Below are 27,782 nucleotides of genomic sequence, written 5' to 3' on the forward strand. Positions count from 1 at the left end.
TATCACATTAAAATAGGTTTGATTATTTAAAACACAAGTGTGATATGTCCAAATCTGATAACGTTAAAACCACAGGAATATGTAAATCTTCAATGTGATTCATAGAATGATTTTATTTCATTGGAAGGAGTTAATAAAAAAAATATGTATGTGTTCTCATTCCTCATTGAGAAACTGTCAAATTTGACAAAGTTCTAATCACTATGGAAAAGAAGCCTTATTTAAACCTCACATCCAGAGGCGCCATATGCTGGTCTTGTCCATTCTGACCAGGACCGCCTCCTGGTCAGACCACGGTCCGCCTGCGACTACATCTACACGTCTGGCAGATGTAGTCGCATCTGACAACCTTTATTATGCTGAGCTAAGATTCAGTACCTGCACTGTGTAAAAACAAGACTTCAATCAGTTTCACAATACGGACATACCATACAAATTGTCAATACTTCACGTGTCTGAAGCATTGAACAAGCAACAACAATCGAGGGCAGTACATTACTCAGTACAAAATAAAAGCCCATTTTTTTACTCAATAGGTTAACTGACGGAGCCAAGTGAAGCAAAAATCCTGTTTTTCTTCTCAGTAAACTGAAATGATTTGCCTTCATTAGTGAGACTGTAAAATGATTTGAGTCTTGCTCCAGAGTGTTTGGAACAATGACGTTAACTAAACTGACTAAATGAAAGCATCTTAAGTTTAATATATGCTAAATTCCACCAAACCCTGATAAAAATATCCTCACCCATAATGGAAGTGAACTAATCAGTCTTTACCTCCCAGAATGGGAACAAAACACTGAGAAGCAGCATTCAGTTTTTATGCTCTAATCTAGAAATGTTCCAGAAAACTGCAAAGATGCTGAAACACTGAGTTCCCTAAATGAAGGCTAAAACCCCACCTGTTTTGATTAATAAAAAAGTGGATCATCTGTAATTTTAGTCTGTATTACAACTTTTTATTACTTTCATTTATTTACTCCTACAATATAAGGTTTTATGCCTCCATAATGTAAAGTACAATGTTGCTGAATGTCAAAAACTCATGTACTTGCCTTGCATTAACAGTCACTGAGGTGGGAGCATAGACCAGGGGATTTGTTAAACCACTGAATGCTTTAAACACAACAGGGAACATCTGAAGTGTAACCAATATACCAATAGGTGGCAGTAACTGATTACTTTTCTGTTCCACTCTCCCAGGAAACAAAATGAATACTAAAGCACTTACAGCTGAATGAGCTAAAATACAGTACATTCAGAAATATTTACAGTTCTTCACTTTTTCCACATTGCCAGGGTGGCATTATGTCGTTTCCAAGCACATTGTGCTATAAAACAGCACTGATAACTGTAACTTCAGTTATAAAACTGCTGTACATGTGAAACATTAAATACATTTGACACTTTAAAATTGGTCCGTTTCTTTAAGAAGCTCCTCTTCTTTCCAGCACATCACCACAAAACTGTTCCTCCATGCTGCCATGTACAACCGCTCCTAAAAGTGTTGGACTAAGTAGTTCTTGTGAGCTCAGCAGGTGTTGGCCAACAGCTGCTGCTGCTAGTCAGAAGGAGCCAGGTGGGGGAACCGCAGGTGAGGGGTGCTCCGTCAGGTGGAAGCTTTATGGAAATATGTAGCACCTTTTTTACTTATTTCATTATTCCATTATGTCCACAATAAGTTAACTGACTGAACCAAGTGAAGCAAAATCATGCCTTTTTTTCTCAGCAAGCTGAAATGGTTGGACTTCATTAGTGAGAATGTAAGATGATTACAAAAACTCGTAATCTGGACACCCAAATGTTGGGGGAGATTTTACAATTTCTCAAACATGTATGACAAATTCAAAGCTACACTCCAAGGAGTGTCTTTGATGAGGGAATAACATAACATGATGTAAAGCTAAAAAAAAAAAAAAAAAAAGGTATTTTACATTATACGCTACCTTTAAATTAATCTTCCCTCAAAATTCTAAAAACAGACACCAAATTATGACAACATGGAAAAACTTTTTGGGATTTTACTGATCATCCATGAAATGTTTCTACAACTTAAAAGGAGTCCACCTGTGGTAAATTCAGATGATTGGACTTGATGTGGAAAGGCACACACCTGTCTGTATTTGGTCCTACGGTGAACAGTGCAAACACCAAACATGAAATCAAAGGAATCGTCTGTAGACCTCAGAGACAGGATGGTCTTGAGGCAGAAATCTGAAGAAGGATCCAGAAACACTCCTGGTGCTCTGAAGGACCGATGAACTCCGCCTCCATCGTCAGCCAATGGAAGAAGACTGTAAAATACTTATGTAAATGTGATTTCTTGGTTTTCAAGTTTTAAGAATTTAGCAAAAATCTCAAACTTTTTCTCACATTGCTGCCCTCATGGGGAGTTTGTGTGTCAAATTTTGAGGAAAGGTTGTTTTAATAAGGCTGGAACACAAAATGTGGAAAAAGTGAAGTGCTGGGAAAACCTTCTGGATGCACTGTAGTTGGGCAGATAAATGACATGAATCTTTCTATGCTTTATAATTCCATCCAATGGGGACTGTCATCTGTTCTGACAACCATTACCAGACTTGACCCAATGTTCAGGAAAAGTTAAGACCTTTATCGGCAGAGCTTGCTGTTTAGAAAGAAAAAAGAGATGCATTAATATCAACAGTACACAACAAGACTCAGCAGATATTTAGTATTTCACACACAGAGAATGGGATTTATTTGTCCAACATTTCTCAGAGCATTTACTTCAAAAGAAAATATATTCAAAATTAAACATTTACAGTTTATTAGATGTGATTTAAAAAATTAACTGTGATCAGTTTTTTTTTTTAAATGTACATTTCAATATACAAACAATATACAAATTGCTCCGGCTGCTGAAGGAGCTTTGCTGATACGACCAACAGCTACAGGTGATGCAGAATGTGGGTAAAAATTAGATTACATGTACCATTTGTTACCGATACTACCTTTAAAAAAATACCAGGCCACGTTGCAGCTGCGTGTCCAGCTTCGTCACCTCCCATCAGCAGAACTTCAGCATAAAGAAAAAAGGTGGCGCTAAATACATGTATTCTTCGGTAAACAGGTAACGGTTCACAAAGAGATTTTTTTATTTTTTTTTCGTCCGATAGGTAGGATGTGTTTTCTGTTTTCTCTTTTCCTTTTAAGATCAATTACTTTACAGTTTGGCAGATTTTAGATCACTCTTTGTGGACCCTTACCATCATCTTATCAAACAAGCACTAATTAGTTATCAAATTATTTCTTATGACAAAACAAAAACAAAACTGAGCAAAGTGCTCAACATACATTAATTGTGAACATTTGGTATATTAAAATAAAAAGAAAAAAGTACTGATGTTGCTGCTGAATGCTGAAGCCAGTGAGAAGTTTCTGTCTATTCCTTACCAGGGCGTCAAGCAGGAAAAGGAGTTCAGAAAGCCACTCATCCCCCATGGCGGAGCAACCATTACCTAGAAGAAACTGTCAACAAGGTTTAGCAGTAACGTTTACTTATCCCACCAAAAACATAAATCACATGCACATTCTGCGGTTCTTAGGCAGCTCTAATTAACTCGGTGTTCATCCATCCTGATAAGGTTCAGTACAGAGTCACATACGGTTTAGTCTCAATATGAGAAAACAGAAGTACTTGACCCTACATTTTGAGCGACGTGCTCGCGCTCTCTGCACACTTTGGGCAGAATTCCACTGAGACGTGGTTCTTGTCTACATGCAGGCACACGCCGCCAGACGTCTCCTTCTCCTCCACCTTCACCCGCTTCCTGGGCAACGCATAATCGTGCTCGTTGGAGCGAGGCCCCTGGAAAAGCGAGGAAGATAATTTCATCCCATTCACACCGCTCAGTCTGGACAAGAGCTGGGCTAACATGCTCTCATTGGCCAGCACAGCTCTCAGATACCTGGTTTCATCCTCCAATTCTTCCACCCGTTTAGTCAACTGACAGTTCTCTTGTTTGAGCACGGCGTTCTCCGTTGACAGAACGCCAACCTGCTTCTCCAGGGTGTTGACGTGCTCCTTCTTCTTGAGACGGTTCAATCTGGCAGCGATGGCGTTTTTGTTGATGACGTGGTTCGACTGGTTTTGTCGGTTTTTCATCCTGGAGCCAGAAGACGTTATGTCTGGAGACGAGCGGGACGAAGCGTCAAACCCCGAGTTTTGGTTTATGTCGCTGTGTGCTTCTAGATCGGCAAGATCGACGCCAAAGAGTAGAGAGGAAGAATCTTTTTCTAGAGTCCATTTCAAATCTTCGAACAGGTCGTCTAGCTCGATTCCTGAAGGATCGGTGTCATCAGCAGCAAGCGGATCAGAAGGGCTGGGGAGATTGTGAACATTTTCCATTACGTCCACCTCCTCAACGTCTACCGACGGCACCTCCATGGCACGGCTTCTTCTCCTTGTGATCATCGTGTTGTGCCAGACGAGATCGCAAAGACGTTGAATAAAGAGGCTCTGTGGAAACAAAAAGCTGCATTATTAAATCTTGCAAATAAACTCAGATAAAGTAGATATGAATTACAATTTTCAGTCAGTCAATTATTTCATCTCCAAGTCTTTCAATAAAACAAGATAAATGTTTAACTAGATAAAAAAAAAAAAACAGTTACATATTGTTTGCCTTTCAGTTACATACTGCTACTAAAACGTTAGTAATTCTTGTACATATAATCTAAAGTAAGGCCTTTAAAATCACCTTAATGAAATATTGCTTTTGATAAACACGTTGACAGTAAACTGCATGAAGGGCTCTAGACAGGTTTATATAAGAAATGAAACCTAATCCTTTCAGTTAGCGCGAACACGTTGTCACGTGATACACGTGACGCATGTCCTCGACGTCGTACCAACGTTGGGAATTCTGTTAGCTTTCCCTAACATGCCACAAAGTCACATTTTATTCGTGAACTGTCTTCTAAAGTAGGTTATTTTTAAAGCAAAAACAAATAATGAACACATTATGTGCTTAGTATTAACCTTATTGTCGATAAGATAAGCTATAGAGCCTCTATAGCTTAATATAGGCCGCGCTAGCTTCCCCGCGCTTTTGTTTAGCATACAGCTAATGATAAAAACCGGTGTTATAGCATTAGTTTGGGTATACTACAGTCAGTATACGACGAGTTAAGAGTAGCAAAAGTATGCTAACTCTGTCTAATGAAAGCCTATTATGAACGAGAAATTCCCTGACTGTGCCTGAGTTAGCCTTTGTGGTTAGCCACAGGACAACCAACTGAGCTAATGTGACGCAGCATTTTCTTCGCACAAATACTTACCAGCCCGAGTCAAAAACACAAAAACTGTGCAAAAGGCAAGTAGTAAAACTGTGTCGGCGGCCAAAAGCGTTATAAATATATATTATTTCTTCAAATTGAACACAGCTAAAACTTGTGAAGAGCAAGGTACCGAAGCAACTTCTTCTTCTTCTTCTTCTTTGCGGAAGTTTGCATTCAATTTGTTGCATTATCGCCATCTCCTGGGTCAAACGTTCATTACACTTCTACTACACATTTCTACAAGGTAAATATTTTTCGAAAAACTTTTCTTTCAATAATTCAGTGTTATTTTATTGAAATAACATATCTTTGAAAATCGGTTCCCAAATACGTCCTTGAATAATATTGTCCTTTTATTTTTAAATTTTCCTACATATGAACACGTTGTACAGTTTCCTCAACATTATGATTACAAAAAAATTAACAGTATGCTCCCCCATAGGCTTCCAATCAAGTTGCATAATTCTTATTCTTACTTAAATTCCTTTTTTTGTAAAGTGCATTGATATTATATTTGTTGTGAATTGGCGTTGTATAAATAAACTCAAATGAAACTGAATTGAGAGAAGCGTTTCTTCTGACTTGAATTTATTGCTAAATTATTCTTTTTAAAAAAAATCTTTTCTCAGTTGCTTCCTTTGCTCTTTCTTTTCTCACTATTCCTGTGCAGGAATCCACTTAATTGCTATGATTTAATTTTGCACACATAATCTTAAATGAGTTAAATAATGTAGTTAACAGTTGTCTGGTAATATTTTAAATATGTACTGACAATTATTCACTGCAGAAAAGTATGTTTTTTTTTACTTACTTTTCACCATTTTAAGGCTGATGATATTGCTGAGATTCTTTTCGTTGTTCTAATAAATCCTGGAATCACAACTGCTGCACACTAGTCTGTACTTTGATCTTTTTTAAAAAAATAAAATATGTGTAAATTTTAAAAAATTGCAAATGATTACTTTTTTTATTCTTGATATGATTCAGAATCTCTTGGCAAATATCAGTTGTTTGCCTCTTTTCTTTTAAAATCTAATAAAATCACATTTAAATTTATGGATACAAAAGTCCATATTGATCTTAAAGGTCAAAACACTGTTGGACATAACTCTTGTCATTTATTAATTTCTTGTCATGGTGTCACTTACATGCACTCAAAATTATTTTTAATCCCTATTCCATTCTTCATTTTTACAAAAACTGTGTCCCCTTCATCTTCACTGTAGTAGGTCTAGACCAAATTTACCTGGAGAGCCAGTGTTTTTTTTATTTTTTATCAGGGCACAGAGAAAAAAACTAATGAAACAAAACAAACGAACAACAGGACAATATTTCATCATTTAATATGTCAAGTGAACCAAAACAGCCACTTGTATCATAAGAGCTGCAGGATTGCAGTTCTCTGAAAGTCCTTTTTCAATCCATGCATTGTTTTTGAAATTATCTGTACTGCATTAGCCCTCTAGAATCTTTATATCTAAAAATATTACATTCTTCTATTTCATCTATATTTAATCCTGTTTTTAAGAGCTGCACAGCTAATTTTGTAAAGTTCCCCTCTGCAGTGTTATCCTTACTTTAGTGGGGTTTTTGTTGCATGCTCACATTTACTGTTACACCTGAATTTTCACATTGTGACAAAACAGGACAGTAAGGGTGCATGTGTGTCTTTTATCAAACGAGAGCCCCAAATATTTAAAACAATCCATTCTTTCTAGTTCATTACATTCCCATATGTGTTTTTTATTAATCTGGAGACTTAACAGCTTATGTACAACAGCTTTTGTTTTGGATGATGAATATTTATAAGGAATCCTACATTCTGTAATGTCTTTTACAATTCTTCCCCCATCCAAATAACAATCACCTCTGAATAATCAAGAAAGTGATGGAGTTGTTCATATGACTAAAATATGACTGTAAATAACAGACTAAAAATGCAGCTATGAGGAGTTCCATTTTCCATGTGATAACCTAACTGGACCATGTTCCTATTTTAAAACTAATACTTCTTTGGCTTACTAATTTTTTTTTTTTTTACCCACCTGTTCAGTTTTAATTTTAATCCCATCCCTCTCTTTCGTAACATATTCATGTAACTCCTTTCTGTTCTTGTCTTGTCCCACCGCCATATTGAGAAGTTTGTCCAGGAAGCAGATCGACCACCATTCTTATTTTATTGGCGACACAAAATTATTATTTTTTTCTGTAGAAAAACAACATTTATTCCACAGTGTACAAAAGAAAGTGAACTATACGACACTACTTGTTTCTACCTAAGTCGTCATGTGAAAGAAGTTAATACGAAAAAAATACAAATAAAACCTTGTGTTCCCCACCAAAGTCGCTTCCACGTCATCATCACAGTGACCCAACAGTTCCAAGATCTACAATAGTCCAAACCAGAGACTAAAGGACATGTTCAATGTTTGTTGGCATCATTAAAAGCATCAGGAGTTTTCCCATCAGGGTTGCAGCGGTGTTGTGTTTAATACGGTGTATTTGGCAACATTGTCTTAACTGATGAATCATTTTTGACTGTGCAGTTGCAGCATTTACACCAAGAGATTGTTATTTTATAATTGTGGAACAGAGTCAGCGGCTTTTCGTGGTGAATAAAACTATGCCACCGTATTAAAAGGTGAATATTTGATGTGAATCATAAACAGAAGGTGGCACTTTAACAGCTTTCTATACTCAGATCCAGTTAGTTATTCAAGAACTGAACTGATAACTGACAACATACTTTCATTCTGCGTACCAAGTTGGTATTTGTGGATTCCCCAGCCAATTTATCACAACTCAGAACAGCTTGAGTCCACATTTCAGTCTGTTGACATCACTTTGGTTCCAGATGAGACCTTCTGCGGCCCTAGCGGGTCCAGGGACCCCCGGGGCGTTCTGTCCCCGGCTGCTCTCCATCTCCACCGGCTGCTCACAGACTGTCATTGCTGAGTAGGTCTCCACCATGAGGGACGACGGGTCGTCCGACTGTCCAGGAACCTTTCCGAGAGGAAAGTCCTTCCATAAGACCTTATCGGAGCACACCTGCCACGGAGAACCTCTGAGCACCTTGGCTTTCTCGGCCAGGACATCCATCCGCTGGAGGTCGCCGGACGACTCGCTCCTCTCCCCGCTGCGCCTCAGCTGCTGCCGCCGCTTCTCGTGCAGGCTCTCCAGGGTGTAGATCGGCTGATGCTTCTGCTCCCGGGGGAGGCTGAACTCCACGGCGGGGGTCTGGGTGTAGATGGAGCAGAGCTGGAGCAGCTTCTGCTGGGTGTCCTGAGGCAGCGGGTGCTCCATGTCGTCCAGGATGAGCTGCAGCAGGTGAGGCGTGGAGCCGCAGGGAGCGTCCAGGCAGGCCGACAGCAGCTGCTGCCACCGCAGCTGGAGGCGGTTCATGAAGATCCTGTCCTTCATCCGGGCCTTCTTCTGCGTCTTCCGTTCGAAGCGGAACTCGAACTTGTTGCTGTTGCACAGGAGGACCTCCGAGGCCCAGGCGGAGAGGTAGAACACCCTGAGGTCCGTCTGCTCGGTGGCCGCCACCTTCAGCTCCACGAACAGCTTCTCCAGGAGCAGGTGGATGAACGAGGGCGAGTTGAGCATCTTCAGCAGGGGCAGCCAGAACTGCAGGAAGGGCTGAGGGACTCTCGGTTCAGAGGAGCCAGAGGTCTCAAATGGGTCACAGCCCAACGTTTCCAGCTGCTCGGCTGTCGGTACCAGAAACCCGTCCTCCAACAACACATCGACCAGCAGATCGCTGGAGTCCAAAGACAACTGCTTGATCTCCCCCAGCAGCCAGCTCATGTCTGCAAGGGGAGCCAGGCCCTGGTCCTCCTGAGGCCCGTCCAGACTCCGGTACCGCTCTCTCTCATAGGAGATCAGGAGGTCCCGGGCGGCCTTGTAGGCCTCCATCTCCTGCCTGCTCAGCAGATTGCCCTCCTGCTGCTTCAGCTCACCATCCTCCTCCTCTCCATCAGAGTCTGACTCCCAGTCCTCGCCTGCGCCCCCTCCCAGCTGCCTGGACCAGTACTCCTGCTGGAGCCACTCCAGCACCACCTTGCATCCCTTCCGGCACCACTTCAGCGTGGGCAGCTTCTTATGGGTGAAGTCGTGCCGCAGGTCCACCACCCACTCCGGGATGTTGAGCTTCCCGGCCAGCCGCCTCAGTGGCCGGGCTTTCCTCCCCTGCTGCCTCTCGGTGATCAGATTCACAAACCGGACCAGGGCCGCCCCGTACAGCAGGACCAGGTCGTCTCCGCTCAGCTGTCCGGACCGGTCCAGGACCTGGCCCCGCACCAGGTCGGCCGTGCAGTCCACAGCCACGGGCGTGTTGTGGGCATACCGGCCCCTCCACGCTGAGACCCTCTGCAGTGCGAACCTCTGCAGGGCGGGATCCTTGGAGTAGAGGTGGTCCAGGACCTGGTCCCACTCTGCCTTGTTGACCCAGGCCACCACATGGCGCATCTTCCCCGAGCTGCTTTTCTTCATGGCGGAGGCGCTGAAGAACCACGGAAAGAGTTCAACTCAACACCGATACCTCCGATACACTGGAGCAAAAAACACGGAGGGTAGAGAAACGAGGCATGAAAAGGTTGACGGCCCTATTCTTCTTCTTCTTCGTTGCTATTCTTCTTCTTCTTCTTCTTTTCTATTATGGCGGCTAGCAAGCGTCTTTGAGGTGCATACCGCCACCTACTGTACAAGAGTGTGTAGCGACACTACTTCACGTCTATTAAATGGTTTGTTTTTTTTAAATTAATCTGTAAGGAAAGCAGATTAGGGAAATATCCGCTAGCTTTCCTTCATTTCCCAATATTCCTATAAGAAGATCATTTTATTCAGAGTGGCGTAAACGTGCTTCCATAATAAATATTCAATAAAAATGTAAAAATAAATAAATAAATAAAAAAGTGACGTAAATCAATTTTATGCTGAAACCGCCTGCCACAGGCCATGTTTTTGCTCTTGTACAACGGAACTGCCTTTACTGCAGTAACTGCGCTGCCATGATCTGAGCTCCGTCCTGCTGAAAACTCTCGTGGCCGTGAAGCTCCTGCTAGACACATTTCTGCAGCTGAACTCTTGTACAGGATACAAAGTTACCTCTTGCATCAATCAACATTTTTTTTTTTTGGAAAAGTTTGACGCGACACAATGAGCCTGCCCGACAAACTGGTTTTTTTGGCGGTTGGCATAAACTGGAGCTACTGGATTGGGATGACAAAAAAGGTAGATGGTGATGATGATGATGATGATGATGATGATGATGATGATGATGATGATGATGATGATGATGATGATGATGATGATGATGATGATTGATGATGATTTTGTCGAATGGACTCCTGTAGGTAGAGGAAGAGGTAAGGAAAAACATGTGAAAGATGACAGAGAGTCTGGTAGCCATAATGAAACTCATCCATGTCAAGAAATTTTAAAACCTAGTTGGGAAAGGGGAAAAGATTATTTAAATTCTTTTGGCTGGGAGATAGAAAAGATTATAAAAGACTTTGATTTATCTCGTATAAATATCAAACAGTTCCTGTGTCACCAGTTTGTCCGTCTCTGTTTCCTAACAGTGTTGTTGATTTTACTTTGTTGCAGAAAAGGGGAAAATTAAACCTTTCAGATTCATGTTCAGCACAATCATATTTGCAGAAAGGAGGACGATCATTTTCAGTTTGCACGGGTGTGCGCATAACTCGAGGAATGTGCAGAGCTTCCTGTCTGGTATCGCAAACCTGAAAAACAACGAAAAGCAAAAAAACCACGGATCTTAGGACGTTGCTGACCAAAGGAAATCATAAAGTGAATGTCTGACGATGATAAACATTCACCTGAAAACTAACTTCATCGCGATGTAAGACTTCAGGTAAAATTACATTGTTAGCTGCTCATTTTATGCCTCTGTGTTTTTAATGAAGGTCCATAAACGCCGGTAGTTTTCCTTTGTTAGAAGAACTGGGTGGAGAAACACGGAAGACTGAAAATATGAACTTTGATGGAGAGGAGTTCTGTTCTGTAGTTCAGGGATTAGTTTGAAACAAAGTTATGAAAACTAGTGTTGCTACTGGTTAGAGTTTTATTAAAACTGTTTATCTTTGTTTGGCAACAAACTGTCTCGTCTTATGTTAATTTATGGGTGAAATGAAAGAGTAACAAACAAATCGCTTTTATCACATCAGTAAAACAGATTTAGACATGAAACCTGTCAGTTTATTTGCTTAAGTTAATATGTTGCTTTTGTTGTTTATTGATGAGAGATATCAAGGTTTTATCTTAAGAGTTCGCGTTGAGCGCGTGAACACGGGGACTTTCCAATCCGCGTCAGAGCGCGCGACGCCGCGTTGGGTCGCGCGCCTAATTTAAAGTATAAACTACAAATCTAATTTCAAACTAGTTTCATACAATATTTGAATAAATATAATAATAAAAAATAAACATCTTGTTCGCAGCACAATAAAATCAACAGATGACATCAAACAAAAAGTAATAAACAGGAATAAAATAATTTGTAACCAGAAAAATATTACTGTTGCTGATACTGGAAATTTCACAATATACAAAAGGTATTAAATTTGTTTTTCTATAGACCAGTGATATTTTTGTTTAATACAGTAGAAAATATTTTCCAGGCTTTAAGATGACAAAGTCATTGAGAGATTACAACTACAGCAGATTTACAACTTTAATTTATTTTCTCAATGTGTTTGTTTGCAAAAACTGTAGAAGAAAGAAATCACTAATGTTTAGCCATTTATTTATCACAAGTCATATTATCACCTCAACATTCAACAACAGCATCACATGCTGCATGATTTCCTAACATTCTGCAGCCCTGCTTCATGCTGCAGTTCCCAGAGTTTCTACAGGTTAACAATGTGTTTGTGTTTCTTGTTTTACAGACGTTGACCTTCAGCATTAAGAGTCACAATTTGGTTCATCCTCTATGAGATGTTTTCTGTTCTAGACAAGTTTCATCCTCATCCTGCCTTTGACAATGACATCTTGGGCAACAACATCTATGCTGCTGGTAAATTTATTTATGACAAAGCAATGGATATTTTTATTAGGAAAGTGTTTTTTGTTGGGGTTTTTTTGTTGTTTTGTTTTACAAAATGGTAATTTTATAAATGATTTGAACTCTGTCTTCAGAATCAGATCCATGGTTTTACGGTTTCTTTTTAAGTTTGACATGTCTTGAAAACTAATTCCTGTGTTTGTTACACACAACAGGCATATTTTAAAATGTTTAAAATATGCCAGAATGTTGCCAGAGGGTTTTACTTTCAGAGGTGGAAACATATTACATGTACTGATTGTTGGTGTATTTGTACTCTTCAAAGTATCTATTTTTTTAATTGTGTACTTTGATTTTAGTATATTTTGTTTCAAGAATTGTACTCCATCAGCTTTGAGATCTCACACCAGATTGTGCTAAAAAGTGCCAAGGCTGAAGCATATTATTCTTTGTAAGAGTGCACAGCCTGTTGACCAGTAGAGAGCATTGCATGACCTTTTTTGCTTAGTTTAGCTTTGCCTCCATCTGGTGTTTTGCCTGTCCGACATGGTGAAGAACGCCGAAAGACCCTCAAAAGCAAGACATCATGCTGAGTTCCAAAGAAATTCAGGAACACATGAGAAAGAACATTAATTCTCATCTCAGTTTTTTCACAACTCACCCTGATGATCCTCCAGACTTTTAGGAAAACGTTCTGTGAACTGTTTGGAAGGTGTGTGTCCCACTGTACTTGGTGTTAGCGTAACTGCATTACAGAAAAAGATCACACCAACAGTAAAACGTGGTGGTAGTGTGTTTTTATGACCTAACATGCAGGATCTCTGCATGTTGTCCTTAATGCTGGACTGCAGTTGCTGCTGCTAAGAGTGACCCAAACAGTTATTAGGCTTTGTGGCAATCTCTAGGTTTGAATTGTTTCTCCCTTAATGATGAACACCGTCATTTAAACCTGCATTTTGTGTTTTTACTTGTGCTGTCTTTGACAAATATTTAAATGGACTTGATGTTCTGAAACACTGAAGTGAGGCAAACATGTAAAACGAGAGGAAACCTGGAGAGGGGCAAACGCTTTCACAACACTGTAGGTTCTGATTCCCTGACGCCTCCACGCTTCCCTCATCCTTTCCTTGGCCATCGGCTGATGAACAGCACCAGGCCAGTGGTGCAGGTGTCCTGGTTCGTTTGATAGATCTGGAGGAAGGTCTGATGAATTTGATCAGAGACCAGTGCTTGTAGTCCTGCAGATCAGAGGTGGATGAGTGTTTATTAGAAAGAAAGAGAGCAGACACACCTGGGCAACAAATAACAACAAATAAACAATAAGCAGTAGAATGCTGCTTTGTTTAACTGGGATATAGTCATGAACAATAAAAACATATCTCCCTAAATGTCAAGAGAGTTATCAGGAGTTTTTTTTTAGTTGATGTGAAATGGACCTTTATGTTGTTTTGGGTCAGCAGTGGTTCTGAAATTGAATCTCTCTTATAAAGGCCACTTTATTCATTCTCTCTTTCTTATTGTCTATCCATGACCTCTGACCTTAACTGAGGCAATGAGGCCTTCAGACGTTTAAATGTTCTTCTGCTTCTTAAGTGAACCTAAATCAACAAGTTTGTCTGGACAGATTGTTGATTCCTCTTGGAGTCATTTTGGTGGACTTTGTATCGTTGGAATAATCTTCACTGTTCCATAAAAAATAAAAATAATATAATAATTAGAACTTCATTTAGCCATTTTTTATCCCACTGAGGTCAAAAGATCTTTTGTAAAATAAAGACCTGGCCAAGATTGGCAGCATGTAGAGAGACAGAAAAACAACAAAAACAAAAACCACTAAGTCACAATAAATATTAACTTACAATGAAAAATGAGTCTAAATGAGTTCATAAGTTCTCCATCTGTGGATCACGGTTCTCTCTGAGGTTCTCTGTCATCCCAGCCTTTGTGATGGAACGTTTTCCAGTCTGATGGATGTCAGTGAATTTGTTTCTCCTTTTAAATCACTTTAGCTCAGCATGTTAAGTGTTGCATTTTGAGATCTTTTAGTTACTTCATGTTGTCAGAGAGGTTCTAATGAAGGGATTTTCTGTTTCAACTCAGACTGTAGGTTTGGTATTTTCATGATAAATAAAATTATCTTTAAAAATAAAAAAACTTTTGTATATACTTGGGTTATGCTTTTCTGATATGTAAATTGTATTTTATGACCTGAAACATTTAGGTTTCACAGAAAAGCAAAAGCAGAAGTATGTAATCAAATTTGGATATCTGTAATTGAATTGTATAGATTGTAGCTATTCTGGGTGGATAGTCTTGTAAAGTTCCTTAAGATGAAATGTGTTGTGAATTGAAACTTCATAAATAAAATGAATTAAATTTGATAATTGCAGCAAGTAATGCCAAGGACAGGTTGAAGCTAATCTAATAATATAAATAATAGCTGATATAAATTAATGTTATGCTGACATAAAACTGCTAAACTGTCTCATCAAAGCAGGATAAACAATAACTGATCTTAAAGGGAAATGCTGCTGTCAGCTAGAATCTGATCCTAATTGTTAGAAAAAATGTTTTTCTTTTAACAGGTGATTCTGATGAGAAACTTCAGAGTCGATTCCATCACATGTGATATAACTGAATACAAGATAGGAGAAGAGTGCTGTGATCAATGTCCTTCTGGTATGTTCCAGTTATGAATTATTGTTTATTCTGATATTTATACTCTGTTATAGATAGGCTGCTTTCATTGCCTGAATCTTGTTCAACCTGCAACCCATCTTATTCTTTAACATGATAAACTGTTTATTTTCCAACAGGCCATCGGGTCAAAACAGACTGCACTGAGTTTAAAAGGACAATCTGTCAGAGATGTTCAGATGGGACATTTATGGACCTGCCAAATGGACTAAAAAGATGTAATCCATGTTCTACCTGTGATTCAGGTGCAGTTATGTTGACTTTGTATTATATTTTTATTTATTTATTTTTTTCATGAAATCATTTTCACATCTGCTTCCTCAACTGCACAAACAGTTGTGTTCAAATATCTGCAGTGTTAAAATCTTTTATATTTCAGCAATAATTGCTTCACTCCATGTTTTTCCTTTTCTACTTTCAGTTTATGAAAGTTGGGTTTGTTGTTTTCTGTCACTTTACATCTGATACATATTCACTTACAATGTAGAAATATAATTTCTATAAAATCAGTGCTAAATCTGGTTAGTGATGTTGCTGTTATTTTGAACACAAATGTAAATTATGTAAACGATTCAGATATTATTCAGTTGGACAAACTGTCTGACTTAAAGATGTCTTGAGATTCACCATGTTGCTGTTAGTTTTCTCCATACATGTGTAATCTGAATATGTTCACAGGAGCTGGGCTGAAGGAAAAGCAACAATGTAGACTAACTACAGACACAGTTTGTGAACCAATGGAGGGATTCTACTGTACAGACCTTAAATCAGGAGGTTGTTCTGTAGCACAGAAACACAGGAGCTGTGAACCAGGACATTACATCAGCAGGATGGGTTGGTCTGATTCTCTTCAACATATAAATGCTTTTATTTTTAGATTAATTCTGACTTTTGAAAAGAATAAACTGAGTTACATGTTGGTCAGAACTAAAAATCAGATCAGAATCTTCTGACTAACTTTAAAGTGATTTGTGTTTCTCCAGGAACAGCCTCCACAGACACAGAATGCTCTGAATGCAGCAGTGGATCATTTTCTGATGGAACAATGTTGTCATGTCAGCCTCACACACAGTAAGCTGGTCTCTTACAAACAGCATAAACACAGGATAATGTTTTACCAAATGATTTACCTGGAATCATGTTTGTGTTATTTCAGATGTGAAAAAGGAAACCTTCATCTGATAAAAGCAGGAACAGCTTCAACTGATGCTGAATGTGGAGGAAAAAGTTACAACACCACAGAAATTGTAATCAGTGTTCTGGTGTTTTTTTAGTTGCAAATTTAAATATCTATAATTGAATTGTATAGATTGTAGCTTTTTGGAGTGTATAGTCTTGTAAAGTTCCTTAAGATTATGAATTGAAACTTCATAAATAAAATGAATTAAATTCAATAATTGCAGCAACTAATGCTAAGAACAGGTTGATCTCTACTAGAAGCTAATCTAATAATATAAATAACTGTTGATCTAAATTAATGTTATGCTGACATAGAACTGCTAAAATGTTTCATCAAAGCAGGATAAACAATAACTGATCTTAAAGGGAAATGCTGCTGTCAGTTACAATCTGATCCTAATTGTTAGAAAAAATGTTTTTCTTTTCACAGGTGATTCAGATGAGAAAATTCGGAGTCAAATCCTTCAGATGTCATATAACTGAATACAACATAGGAGAAGAGTGCTGTCCTATGTGTCCTGCTGGTATGTTCCAGTTATGAATTATTGTTTATTCTGATATTTATACTCTATTATAGATAGGCTGCTTTCATTGCCTGAATCTTGTTCATCATGCAACCCATCTTATTCTTTAAAATGATAAACTGTTTATTTTCCAACAGGCTATAGAGTCAAAACAGACTGCAAAGAGTTTAAAAGTACAACCTGTCAGAGATGTTCAGATGGGACGTATATGGACCTGCCAAATGGACTAAAGAAATGTAATCCATGTTCTACTTGTGATTCAGGTGCAGTTATGTTTGTGACTTTTCAACTTGTTTTTTTTATTTTTGCCTAAAAAATTAATTCACGGCCACAAACACCTGTGTTCAAAATATATGCAGAGTTTAAAGATGTAAGACCCAAAATCTTTAGAATGGCTTTTATCTTACAGAAGAAAATGACCTCACTGATTGAACTCCATGTTGTTGGTCCTTCTCAGCATGCTACTTTTAATGATGTAATCACACATTGCAGATGGGCAAGGGCGGTTCTACATGGGGGCATCTGTGGGCAAATACCTTTCTAGATTCTAAAAGTGCTTTTCACACACTAAGGGGTTAACATGCGTTTCGGTTCTACCTCAGGCAGTGAGCTTTTCTATTGCTTTTCTATTATACAATCTGTTCCTCGCTATTGTGGGTGGGAGGTGAACGTGGAGCAGCTGTGGTCGTCTCTGCTGATGTTTTCAAAGACACTCAGTATTGGAGAACCTCAAGGTTCTGGTTCTAATGGACTGAATTAAGCCCAAATATTTAATTTTGTGTTATAGCAAATCCTTTTTTGAGATGTCTCTTTTCATTCACTTGGAGAAACTATTCTGTCTCACTTAAATGAGATTCACCATGTTGCTGTTAGTTTTCTCCATACATGTGTAATCTGAATATGTTCACAGGAGCTGGGCTGAAGGAAAAGCAACAATGTAGACTAACTACAGACACAGTTTGTGAACCAATGGAGGGATTCTACTGTACAGACCTTAAATCAGGAGGTTGTTCTGTAGCACAGAAACACAGGAGCTGTGAACCAGGACATTACATCAGCAGGATGGGTTGGTCTGATTCTCTTCAACACATAAATGCTTTTATTTTTAGATGAATTCTGACTTTTGAAAAGAATAAACTGAGTTACATGTTGATCAGAACTAAAAATCAGATCAGAATCTTCTGACTAACTTTAAAGTGATTTGTGTTTCTCCAGGAACAGCCTCCACAGACACAGAATGCTCTGAATGCAGCAGTGGATCATTTTCTGATGGAACAATGTTGTCATGTCAGCCTCACACACAGTAAGCTGGTCTCTTACAAACAGCATAAACACAGGATAATGTTTTACCAAATGATTTACCTGGATTCATGTTTCTGTTATTTCAGATGTGAAAAGGAAAACCTTCAGCTGATAAAAGCAGGAACAGCTTCAACTGATGCTGAATGTGGAGAAAAAAGTTACAACATCACAGGAGTTGTGATCGGTGTTTTGGTGATTTTTTTATTAGTTGCAGCAGCAATTGTTGTTGTTCTCTGGAAAACTAAAAAAATTAAAATACCAAGTGAGTTGGAAAAAAACTGTAGTTAAAATATTATCAGCATTTTATTTTTTACTGTTTTAATAATTGTAACATTTCATTTTTAACAGACATTTGTACAAAACGACAAAAACCCCAAAGGGTAAGTAGGTTTCTAACTGAACTGTAATGTGAACAGATATTGATAACAATATTTAGTTTAGTCAATAATTTGTCTCGTCTTCTACATGAAAGGACAAAGCAGAAGGAGAAGAACAGGGAGTTTGTTTGAATGTACCAGGTAAGAAGAACTTTGTTCTTTACTTAATAATAATAGCATTATTATTATTAATAATAATAATAATAATAATAATAATAATAATAATAATAATATAGGATAGATAGTTTTTTCTGGTCATTGTTCTGAAAGACTGAGATTGATTATTTTCTCTAAGGAATGAAATAAACGTCTTTATAGTCTAAAATCTGATATCAAGGATTCTGGTTGAGCAGCTGTCTGGATGTTTCTATTAAAATCTAATAGGTTTGGTAACTTTTCTCTATACAGGACAATAAACACACTGATGGTGACAAGCTACTAGCTAGTAGCCACAGCTTCCCTGGGACAGTCTAACAGAAGTGATGCTACCAAACATTGACACCACCAGGTTCTCTGATCAGCACCAGCAGGCAAGACGAGTGAACTGCCTTTCAGAAGGTCACAATGCCCAAGGTCGGTGGAGTGGGAATTAAACCAGCAACCTACCGATTGCAGGGCGAAGTCCTACCACCATCGTCAGTAAATGAATTTCTCCATGTGAAACCAACCTCAGACATTTGTACAGTTTTATGAAGAAACCTGATGATCCACCAGCTTTAAGATCATTTTATTGATATTCATGTTCTGCTTCACAGGAACCTGACATGAAATGTTAACATTGCTAATATGTTTCAGATTTTCTGAAAACCTAAAAACACCTGAACAAATAGCATTACAGTTTTTATTGTTTTTCTTTTGCAGATAGAAATGCTCAAATGAATAACTTTATACATAATAAATTTCATTTTATTAAATACCATCATGCATTTATTGTCACAAAGACATATTCACCATAGTGACTGTTGTAGCAAAGTGGTGAAGAAGTGAATTACCAGATCCATTCATGTGTTCATTTGTTCTGCTCAGTAGAGACTATAGATTATATAATTTTAGATAAGAAGTTCATTTAGATGCCAGCTGAGAAATGAAGAAAACTTTCTGAAACTGGAGTCGTTGCTATGTTGAATTTTCTGCTTCTGACTGTAGGCTATATATATATATATATATACAGTATATATGTTTTTATTTTATTTTATTATATATTCAAAATGGATATTTTGAATATGTAAACTAACTTATAGATTTACCTAAAATCTTGTTGACCTTGGTTTTCTGGCTCAGGTAAAGTGTGCTTCCTCTAAGCAACAAACTTAATATTTAGTTAGCAAGCTAAATAAATAGCTAACAGCTACAATTTTTCAGTAGTAGTCATTATAAAAACTGAATTTAAAAAAATCAACAACATGACACACTAGCCATGTTGTTGGCTTATAGTGAATTATAGATACGTTGTTGTTGTTTTTTTGTACGGTAGGTGGCGGTGTTATGTCGATCCGCGTTTTCCCATCAGAGACGCGGTGGGAACCGTCTCTGCATCTTATGACATTGCTGACCAAAGGAAATCATAGTTTGCGTGATGGAAACACGTTGATAAAATGTAAATCTGAAGAACAAAATAATAAAAGCATGCAGATTGATAACATTTGTAAAAAGGTTGTGAGTGAAAGGAAAATTGTTGGGAGAAAATAGAGTATCACGTGGTGTAACCACTGGTATTCCGCTCGAGGATGATTTAGAAAAACTTAAAAGAAAAATACGTGGTGGTGAAGTGAGGAGTTTGAAAAGGTTAAAGTCTGTGGCTGGGGAAAAATAGAGTCTCTCGATACTTCTGGAGTTTCAAGGTGACGTTCTTGCTGATAAGGTAAAAATTGGTTTTATGAGTTTTTCTGTTATATCCCTCCTCCTCTACGCTGTTTCAAATGTCAAAGGTCACATTTCATCAGTGTGTACAGGGAAGCAACGATGTGCTAAATGTGGTGGAGATCATTGTGGAGCGGATGTACAGTTGAAATGTTGTAACTGTGGTGGTCGGCATAATGTAGCACATGGAGGATGTGAAGCAAGGAAAAAGGCAGCAGAAAGACAACAGCTGAAAATAGTCAAAAACATTAAAAAATGTTCAAGAAAAAAAGAACAGTTCAGAAAAACTGGGCCCAGTCAAAGTACAATGTCAGGAATGGAAATCACAATGGATGTATTCATTTTATTCATGGCATATGTTATTAATTGTAGTGATCAAGTGAAGCAGAAAACTGAAAAAAATCTAAATTATAGTGACAAGTGCAGAAAAATGTTTAGCTGTGAAGGATTTATCCTGGGAGTTGATGAATAAAAGGCTTAATGTTGAAAATGGACTAATTAATATAACTGTGTGTATAGCACTTTAAGAGCTCAGGATGCCGCCTGAGTAATGTTTGCTGTGATTGGTTCTGAGTAATGTTTGCTGTGATTGGTTCTGAGTAATGTTTGCTGTATTCTTATCAGTATTCGAGCAGCATTTTGTGACCAGCAGGGGGTTCTTTTTTAAAACAAGATGCACCAGAACACAGAATAGTTCACAATATTTTATTTAAACAATTTCATTTAAAACATTTCTTTTTAAAAGCATGGCTTCGGGCCCACTACTGTCCCTGGAAATGAAAACGGATCATGTGAAATAAAAGTGACAACTTGAATTATTCCAAAAAAATAAATGAACAAAACATGTAATGCCAAAGAAAACAAATTAGTAAATCAAAACAAAAAAAGCAAACTCATTAGTAAGTTCAATAATAAGCAAACAAACTGTAAAAGGAAAAAAACACAAACACTTTAAACGGTGGAACAAATCGTCGTCGTCCAATTTCAGTGCCCTTCAAATGGGCCTGAGGAAGCTCCTGCCCCGCTCGCTCAGCCTGTCCAATCAGCAACAGGTTTCCTTCAGAGCGGCCCAAACAAACACCGACAAGACAAGACAGCAGAGCGTCCAAGCGCTGCAACTCCCAAACAATCCTAAACCAAAAAAAAAAACGCATTAGAAAACCCGTGGATTCAGGTAAAGTAAATTAAAATCTAAACAGGTAGCTTACCCAGGAGTAGTAGCACAGCCGACCCAGGGAGAGAGCGGATCAGCAAGCGAGGGCTAGATAGTGATGTGCCGAGGCTTCGAGGCGTGTGTCGAGTAATGGAGGGGGCGTTTCCGTAAAGCGCGTATCGGGGCTTGCTTCATTTAGGGGAGGAGCCGAAAACGATGACGTCCGAAGCCTCGCTGCCTGGCTGTACCACGTGACTGCTTCGGGACGTGGCTCAGAGTTTGGCGCGGGGTTTGACAGCTTTAGAAACCCCACAGGCTCCATTCAAAATGTGGGTTGTTGTAGGCGAGTTGCGGTCAGTTGAGAGAGTAGATAGAGTTTTGATAGCAGAGTTTGGATAGCAGAGTTTGGATAGCAGAGTTTGGATAGTGGTTATTTAGTTTGAGACAGTTAGTTTGGTGTTTGGAGAGTTTAGGACACATGTGTCAAACTCAAGGCCCGCGGGCCACATGTGGCCCGCTACATCATTTTATGTGGCCCTCTCCCCCCACCACCGTTTTACAGCCCCATTGATTGACTTAAAATAGGTTTTGAGCACGAATTGACTACAAGCTACATCTCCCATAATGCCTTCCGATTGTTACCAGCCAACATTACGGCTTCTCACCACTAGAGTGCAGCAGAGTCACCTCAAGCTGATTATTAATTTTCCCAGCGAATAAAACTGAAACATCGACAAGCTAACAAGCTAAAGAGCGAAGTTCAGTGATGTTTCAATCGAGGACTTTTACCCTCTGCTGCCCCCTGATTTGATGCCACAGCTTCGACTCCATGTAGCTCGTGTTTTGTCCATGTTTGGAAGCACCTATCTGTGCGAATAGATGTTTTCAATAATGACTTTAAACAAGACCAAGACCAGATCGCGCATTACTGACGAAAACCTACACGTCATTTTGCGGATTGCCACAGAATAGAACTAAAACCAGACATCGACGAACTGACCAGGGGAAAACGGTGCCAGACATCCGGCCAGAAAACATTGGTAAGCACAAACAAACTAAATTTAAATAGAATGAATGTAAAACCAAAACTCAGTATACTGGAATATGCATATAGTTTATTGATTTTGCTTGTGTTTTGTTTTGTGTTTATTTACACAGCACAACACAATGAGGATGTGTGTGAGTTGGTGACAGGGTGAAGAGGGATCAGCGTTGTGTTCAAGGACAGGCAACATCACCTCATTGTTTTGTTCTTATGTGAAATACATGTTCGTTGTGTAATAAATAACGAAAAAGTTTTGTGAATGAAGTTGAGAGTTAATATCAAAACTTGTTTTTATTCTTTGTCTGCTTATCTTTAAAGCAGACAAAGAATAATTTTCCCAGCGAATAAAACTGAAACATCGACAAGCTAACAAGCTAAAGAGCGAAGTTTAGCTGAGCAGTTTAAAAATACTGAGCATATTTTTAAACTGCTCAGTTTAAAAATATTGTAATTTTTAAACTGAGCAGTAATTTTACATCCATGCAAACTCAAATGTAATATTTAAAACTTGAATACATAAAATCAGTTATTTAACAATATGAGGTGTTGTTTAATTTATTTTTAACATTGTATTTTCATACATTTATTCTAGGGTTGCCCAAGTCTAGTTTTCTAGACCTATCACTCTGCTACTTTAGATGCGTTCTTTCTCTAACACACCTGGATCATTGACTCATTCATAGGCCTCTACAGAACTGAGTTGCTGCTAATGAGGGAAGTCAACTTTTTGTCTGGGGTATGTTTTAGCAGGGACGCATCTAAAAGTTGCAGTCTGGAGGACTGCACTTGGGCATTCCTGATTTATACCGTCAATGTGGCCCATTGAGGGTGGCCAATATGCTGAAGTGGCCCTTGGTGAAATTGAGTTTGACACCCCTGGTTTAGGAGATAGATAGATAGGAGATTTAGGAGCACGAGGACAGGATAGGAGTAGGATGGAGCCGGCGAGAAAGAGGAGGATTTCCCCTATGTGGGAACATTTCGATTTGATGAGCCCTAACAAGGTAAGGTGAACTGAACATTTGCAGATGCATTAGGTTTGCTTATGAGGAACTGTATTTTTCACTGTTTCTTATTTTCTGTAAAGGTGAGGTGTTTATTGTGCTCCAAGGAGTTGGGGTACAATAATAACACCTCATCCGTGTAATGTCAAAAAAGAGAAATCGTTTGAAACCAAAAACTGTGGAGAAATTGTTGTTTCTTAATAAAAATGCATAAAATCATCCAAGTTACACAAGCATTAGCCTATTCACTACCCCCTCCCTAGTTCCACAAGCACTTTCACTGTCCTCTGCCTGATTAAGCCCAGGCCATTTTTCTAGAGTCACAGAAAAACATTATTACACAACATGCCATATCACATGACACTACTATTTTGGGAATAATTACACACAGAGAATACATTCAAACAATATTTTATTATACACATATGTGTATACATAATTTATGTAGACAAATGATTTCGTCCTACACCTTTTGTGAAGTCATTCCCAAGAGCCATAATAGACAAAAATTCAATGCATCACACGTGTTAAGATACAGCTGGCTGTGATTATACACCTGGCCAGTAGGTGGTTTCGTGTGCACATGAAGCCTCAAGAAATGAACCCTTTCTCGAACCAGTTGGCTCAAGTGGTTCAATGCCTCATGAGGCTTCATCTCACCATCACTAGGGCTAGATGGAAGCCGCACGCCGCAACAACCTCCAGCTGCAGCCGCTAACACCAGCCGAGCAACGCTGCAGAAACGCACGGCAGGTATAGCATCCAAAACCTAACCACAATCCCAAATTCAATCCTGAATTGTAAGAATCCTGAATTGCACTTACAATTCAATCCTGAATTGTAAGTGCCATTTTGTACCAAAAATCCCATTTTGGTACAAAATGGCACTTACAATTCAGATGAGCGGATCAAGCACACCAGCCACTTGGGCAGCCGTCATGTAGTAGGGGAAACAAAGACACACACCTCGCAGCGGCCTGCTCAGCTATAAAGCTATTTGCCCCGTCCACCAATCAACTGCACGCTACTTGATACACCTGGTGCACATAGTTGGGAGGGTGGAACACCATCCCACCACAATTTGTATACCTGTGCAGTTTAATATATATATATTGTAATGCAAAGAGTTAAGATTGTGATGTTGTACTTTGCGGTTTGTTTGTGGTCTTTTGCTGCCATCTGGTGGACAAATTAGAAATAACCGTTTATAGAGCGCGGAAATAGTGGCTTTCATTTTGTTGTTTTTGTGTTTTTGTAGACCTCTCTCAGCTCGATTAAAAAACCAAGACCGGAAAACTCTCCTCATTCTTTACCGGATGCTCGTGGTGGCTGTACTATTTAATGAACTAACACACAAAATAAAGGGAGCACAACACTTGAAATAAATGAAAAACAAGGTGGAGGAAAACTTTAAGGTTTATTTTACAATGGAACGCAAGAAGTTTATTAGCAAATGGTCAAGAATTTAAAGGATATTTAAAGTATTTGGAAAATAAACCAGATATTATTTGTGTACAAGGAACATGGTTTAAACCAGAGTTAGATTTTATGAAAGCAGGATATGACAGTATTAGAACAAGAAAGTGGAGGAGGATGTGTAATATTTATAAAACAAGGAATACAGTATAGTTTTTAGGAACAGGAACAATTCTAGAGTGGTTATCTGTGGAAATTTGGATTAATAAAGAAAGTATTAACATATTACATTTTTATAATTTGTAAAATATTGTATTTACATCAAATGGAAGAAATGTTTAAAAATACAGGAAGAAAGTTAATTTGTTGTGGAGATGTTAATGCTTTTAGTACTTTGTGGTGTAACAGGAATGATGCCAATGGAGAAGTGGTGGAAGAAATAACAAAACAATTGGATTGCCTTAATACTGGAGAAGAGGATTAATATTAGAAATGGATATGAATCAGCGTTAGATTTAACTTTAGTTTCAGAGAATTTTGCCGGGATTAGTAATTGGAAAATATTAAGAGATAGGAAGTGATCAATAACCTATACTTATTGAAATTGGTTTAGAAATGGAAAGAAAAATGTTAAAGACAGTATACAGAAAGATGGATATTTAGAAGTGCTGATTGGGAAAAATATAAAATAATAAGTAATAAAGAAATGCAAAGGTTAATGTAGATTTGGATGTTGATAATGTAAATGTTTCTAGTTGTGAAGCCATTTTAGGTGTTGCATGTGAAATAATACAAAGGAAAAGAGGAAAATATAGGAAGAAAATTGTAACATGGTGGACAAAGGAATGCGATGTTGCAATTAAATCTCAAAATAAAACTTTTAGATTGTTAAAGAGAAATCAGAGTTTTCAGAATTTTATTGAATATAAAAGGTTACAAGCTCTTGTTAAAAGAAATGTGAAAAATGCAAAAAAGATTTACTGGGGAAACTTTTGTAATTCGGTCGGTAGGGAAACAAAACTTTCACAAGTTTGGGGAAATGATAAAACGGATGAATGGAATTAGAAGTGAATATGGATATCCAGTTCTGAAAGATGGAAATGTTACTGCTGTGACTGGGGAGGAGAAGGCAAACATGTTGGTTAAAAAAGTTGTTAAAGTTCATAGTTGTAAAACCTAGAAGAGTTTGTACAATTAATGAAAATGTTAATTTATTAGAAGAAAATGTAAGATATAATTATTTATTAAATGGTCCTTTTTTCTTTATTTGAATTAAACAATGCTCTAAGGAAATCAAAAAATTAATCTCCAGGTATAATATACGTGGTGGTGAAGCGCGGAGACTGAGAAGATTGCTAAAATCTGTGGCTGGTAAAGGAGCTTTAAAGGTTTGAAATCTGTTTGAAAGCATATGACATGGTGTGGAAGGATGGGTTGCTTATAAAATTATATAAAATGTTGATTAAAGGAAGGACTTATAATTTAATTAAAGACTTTTTGTTGAATAGAGTTATGCAGGTACAGATGGGAATAACAAGATCCGATAAATATAAGATTGATAATGGAACTCCACAGGGAAGTATTATCAGTCCTTTATTATTGTTAATCATGATTAATGATGTTTTTACAGAAGTAGATCAGGATGTCATTCAGTCATTATGTGCTGATGACGGCGCTTTGTGGAGGAAAGGGAAAAATGTAAGATTAGTGTACAAGAAAATACAGAATGCTATTAAATCTGTTGAAAATTAGGCTTATAACTGGGGAGTTAAATTCTCAGTGAGTAAAACAACGACTGTTGTATTCAGTAGGAAGAAAATTGAGGAAATTGATTTAAAAATGTATGGAGAAAAAATAGAAAAAGTAAGTAAATTTTGTTTTTTAGGAATCATGTTTGATTCCAAGCTTTTATGGGGTGATCATGTAAAATATCTTGAAGGAAATTGTAAAAAAGTTATAAATATAATGAGGTGTTTAACAGGATTAGATTGGGGCGCAAATAAAATTAATTTACAAAAGATTTATATTGCCTTGATCAGATCAGTGTTGGATTACGGATGTGTAGTTTATAGCCAGGCTGCGAAAACAGTGATTAGTAAATTAGAAGTACGGTAATTCAAAATCAAGCTTTGAGATTATGCTGTGGAGCTTTGAAGACGTCTCCATCTTTGGCAGTGCAGGTGGAAATGGGGGAGATTCCTTTATATTTAAGACAAAAGCAAATTATGCTAAATTATTGGGTGAGTTTGCAGGGACATAAGGAGGAGAATAATCCAACAGTAAGAATCCTGAGACCTTGTTGGGAGAGTGGAAAAGCTAGAATAGACTGTTTTGCATGGGCAGCAGATAAATCCTCTAGGGAAATGGGGATACAGGGAAAGAGGTACGGTGCTGCGGTGCCTTATCCAATTACTCCTTTTTGGTTGTTTCAATATGCGAATGTTGAGCTAGAGGTTTATAAATAAATGCAGGTTAATAAAGATGGGTAAGTTTTGTAAATGACAGAATTAAGAATATGTATAAATCCTTTGCAATTATATATACAGATGGTTCAAAAGATTTAGTTTCAAATAAAACAGGATTTGCTTATGCTATTCCTGAACTAGATATATTTATGAAACAAAGAACATCTGACCATTTAGCTGTGTATACAGTGGAAATGTTAGCGATACTGATGGCCTTACAGTGGGTAGAGCAAAATGAAATTGGAAAAGTTCTTATATGTTCAGATTCATTATCAGCACTAATGTCTATTTTAAATATCTCATCTGAAAGTTGTATGGAGTTAGTATACGAAATTTATGAAGTTATATTTAGAATGACACAAAGTCAAATAAAGATTAGGTTTATGTGGATACCTGCTCATAAAGATATAGAAGGGAATGAAATGGCAGATCATTTAG

General features: G+C 38.0%; 3 protein-coding genes across 11 annotated transcripts in view; 1 reads left to right on the forward strand and 2 right to left on the reverse strand.

The window, feature by feature from the left end:
* Positions 1 to 93: 93 nt before the first annotated feature.
* crebzf (CREB/ATF bZIP transcription factor) lies at positions 94 to 5,479 on the reverse strand. 3 transcript variants are annotated; one of them, XM_032564241.1, is made up of 4 exons: positions 5,299 to 5,479; positions 3,412 to 4,477; positions 2,111 to 3,034; positions 94 to 1,617 (listed from the first exon to the last, which is right to left on the reverse strand). In XM_032564241.1, the coding sequence occupies exon 2, from the start codon at positions 4,430 to 4,432 to the stop codon at positions 3,662 to 3,664; it is 771 nt and encodes a 256-aa protein (XP_032420132.1). In that variant the 5' UTR covers positions 4,433 to 4,477; positions 5,299 to 5,479; the 3' UTR covers positions 94 to 1,617; positions 2,111 to 3,034; positions 3,412 to 3,661. The 3 variants fall into 3 exon arrangements, with proteins under 3 accessions (XP_032420132.1, XP_032420123.1, XP_032420116.1); XM_032564232.1 differs by having other exon boundaries at positions 99 to 2,291; positions 2,371 to 3,034; XM_032564225.1 differs by having other exon boundaries at positions 99 to 3,034.
* A 1,145-nt stretch (positions 5,480 to 6,624) lies between these two features.
* On the reverse strand, positions 6,625 to 9,970 carry las1l (LAS1 like ribosome biogenesis factor). The gene has a single exon (XM_032564217.1). It carries the CDS (start codon positions 9,787 to 9,789, stop codon positions 8,101 to 8,103), a length of 1,689 nt encoding a protein of 562 aa, XP_032420108.1. The 5' UTR covers positions 9,790 to 9,970; the 3' UTR covers positions 6,625 to 8,100.
* A 983-nt stretch (positions 9,971 to 10,953) lies between these two features.
* LOC116721181 (tumor necrosis factor receptor superfamily member 5-like) overlaps positions 10,954 to 27,782 on the forward strand; it is a 59,935-nt gene continuing 43,106 nt past the window's right edge. The window contains exons 1-15 of one of the 7 annotated variants that reach the window (XM_032564785.1): positions 10,964 to 11,173; positions 12,207 to 12,334; positions 14,908 to 15,001; positions 15,139 to 15,264; positions 15,698 to 15,853; positions 16,003 to 16,090; positions 16,176 to 16,266; positions 16,629 to 16,722; positions 16,860 to 16,985; positions 17,633 to 17,788; positions 17,938 to 18,025; positions 18,111 to 18,286; positions 18,373 to 18,404; positions 18,497 to 18,542; positions 18,810 to 19,317. In XM_032564785.1, the coding sequence (XP_032420676.1) occupies positions 12,302 to 12,334; positions 14,908 to 15,001; positions 15,139 to 15,264; positions 15,698 to 15,853; positions 16,003 to 16,090; positions 16,176 to 16,266; positions 16,629 to 16,722; positions 16,860 to 16,985; positions 17,633 to 17,788; positions 17,938 to 18,025; positions 18,111 to 18,286; positions 18,373 to 18,404; positions 18,497 to 18,542; positions 18,810 to 18,817 (1,314 nt within the window). In that variant the 5' untranslated portion in view covers positions 10,964 to 11,173; positions 12,207 to 12,301 and the 3' untranslated portion in view covers positions 18,818 to 19,317. Of the gene's footprint in view, positions 11,174 to 12,206; positions 12,335 to 14,907; positions 15,009 to 15,137; positions 15,265 to 15,697; positions 15,854 to 16,002; positions 16,091 to 16,175; positions 16,267 to 16,628; positions 16,723 to 16,859; positions 16,986 to 17,632; positions 17,789 to 17,937; positions 18,026 to 18,110; positions 18,287 to 18,372; positions 18,405 to 18,496; positions 18,543 to 18,809; positions 19,318 to 27,782 lie in introns of those variants that run through there. The other 6 variants (XM_032564744.1, XM_032564751.1, XM_032564794.1 and 3 more) reach the window with 6 other exon arrangements.

The sequence above is a fragment of the Xiphophorus hellerii genome, chromosome 1, assembly GCF_003331165.1.
Source record: "Xiphophorus hellerii strain 12219 chromosome 1, Xiphophorus_hellerii-4.1, whole genome shotgun sequence".
Classification (NCBI taxonomy): domain Eukaryota; kingdom Metazoa; phylum Chordata; class Actinopteri; order Cyprinodontiformes; family Poeciliidae; genus Xiphophorus; species Xiphophorus hellerii.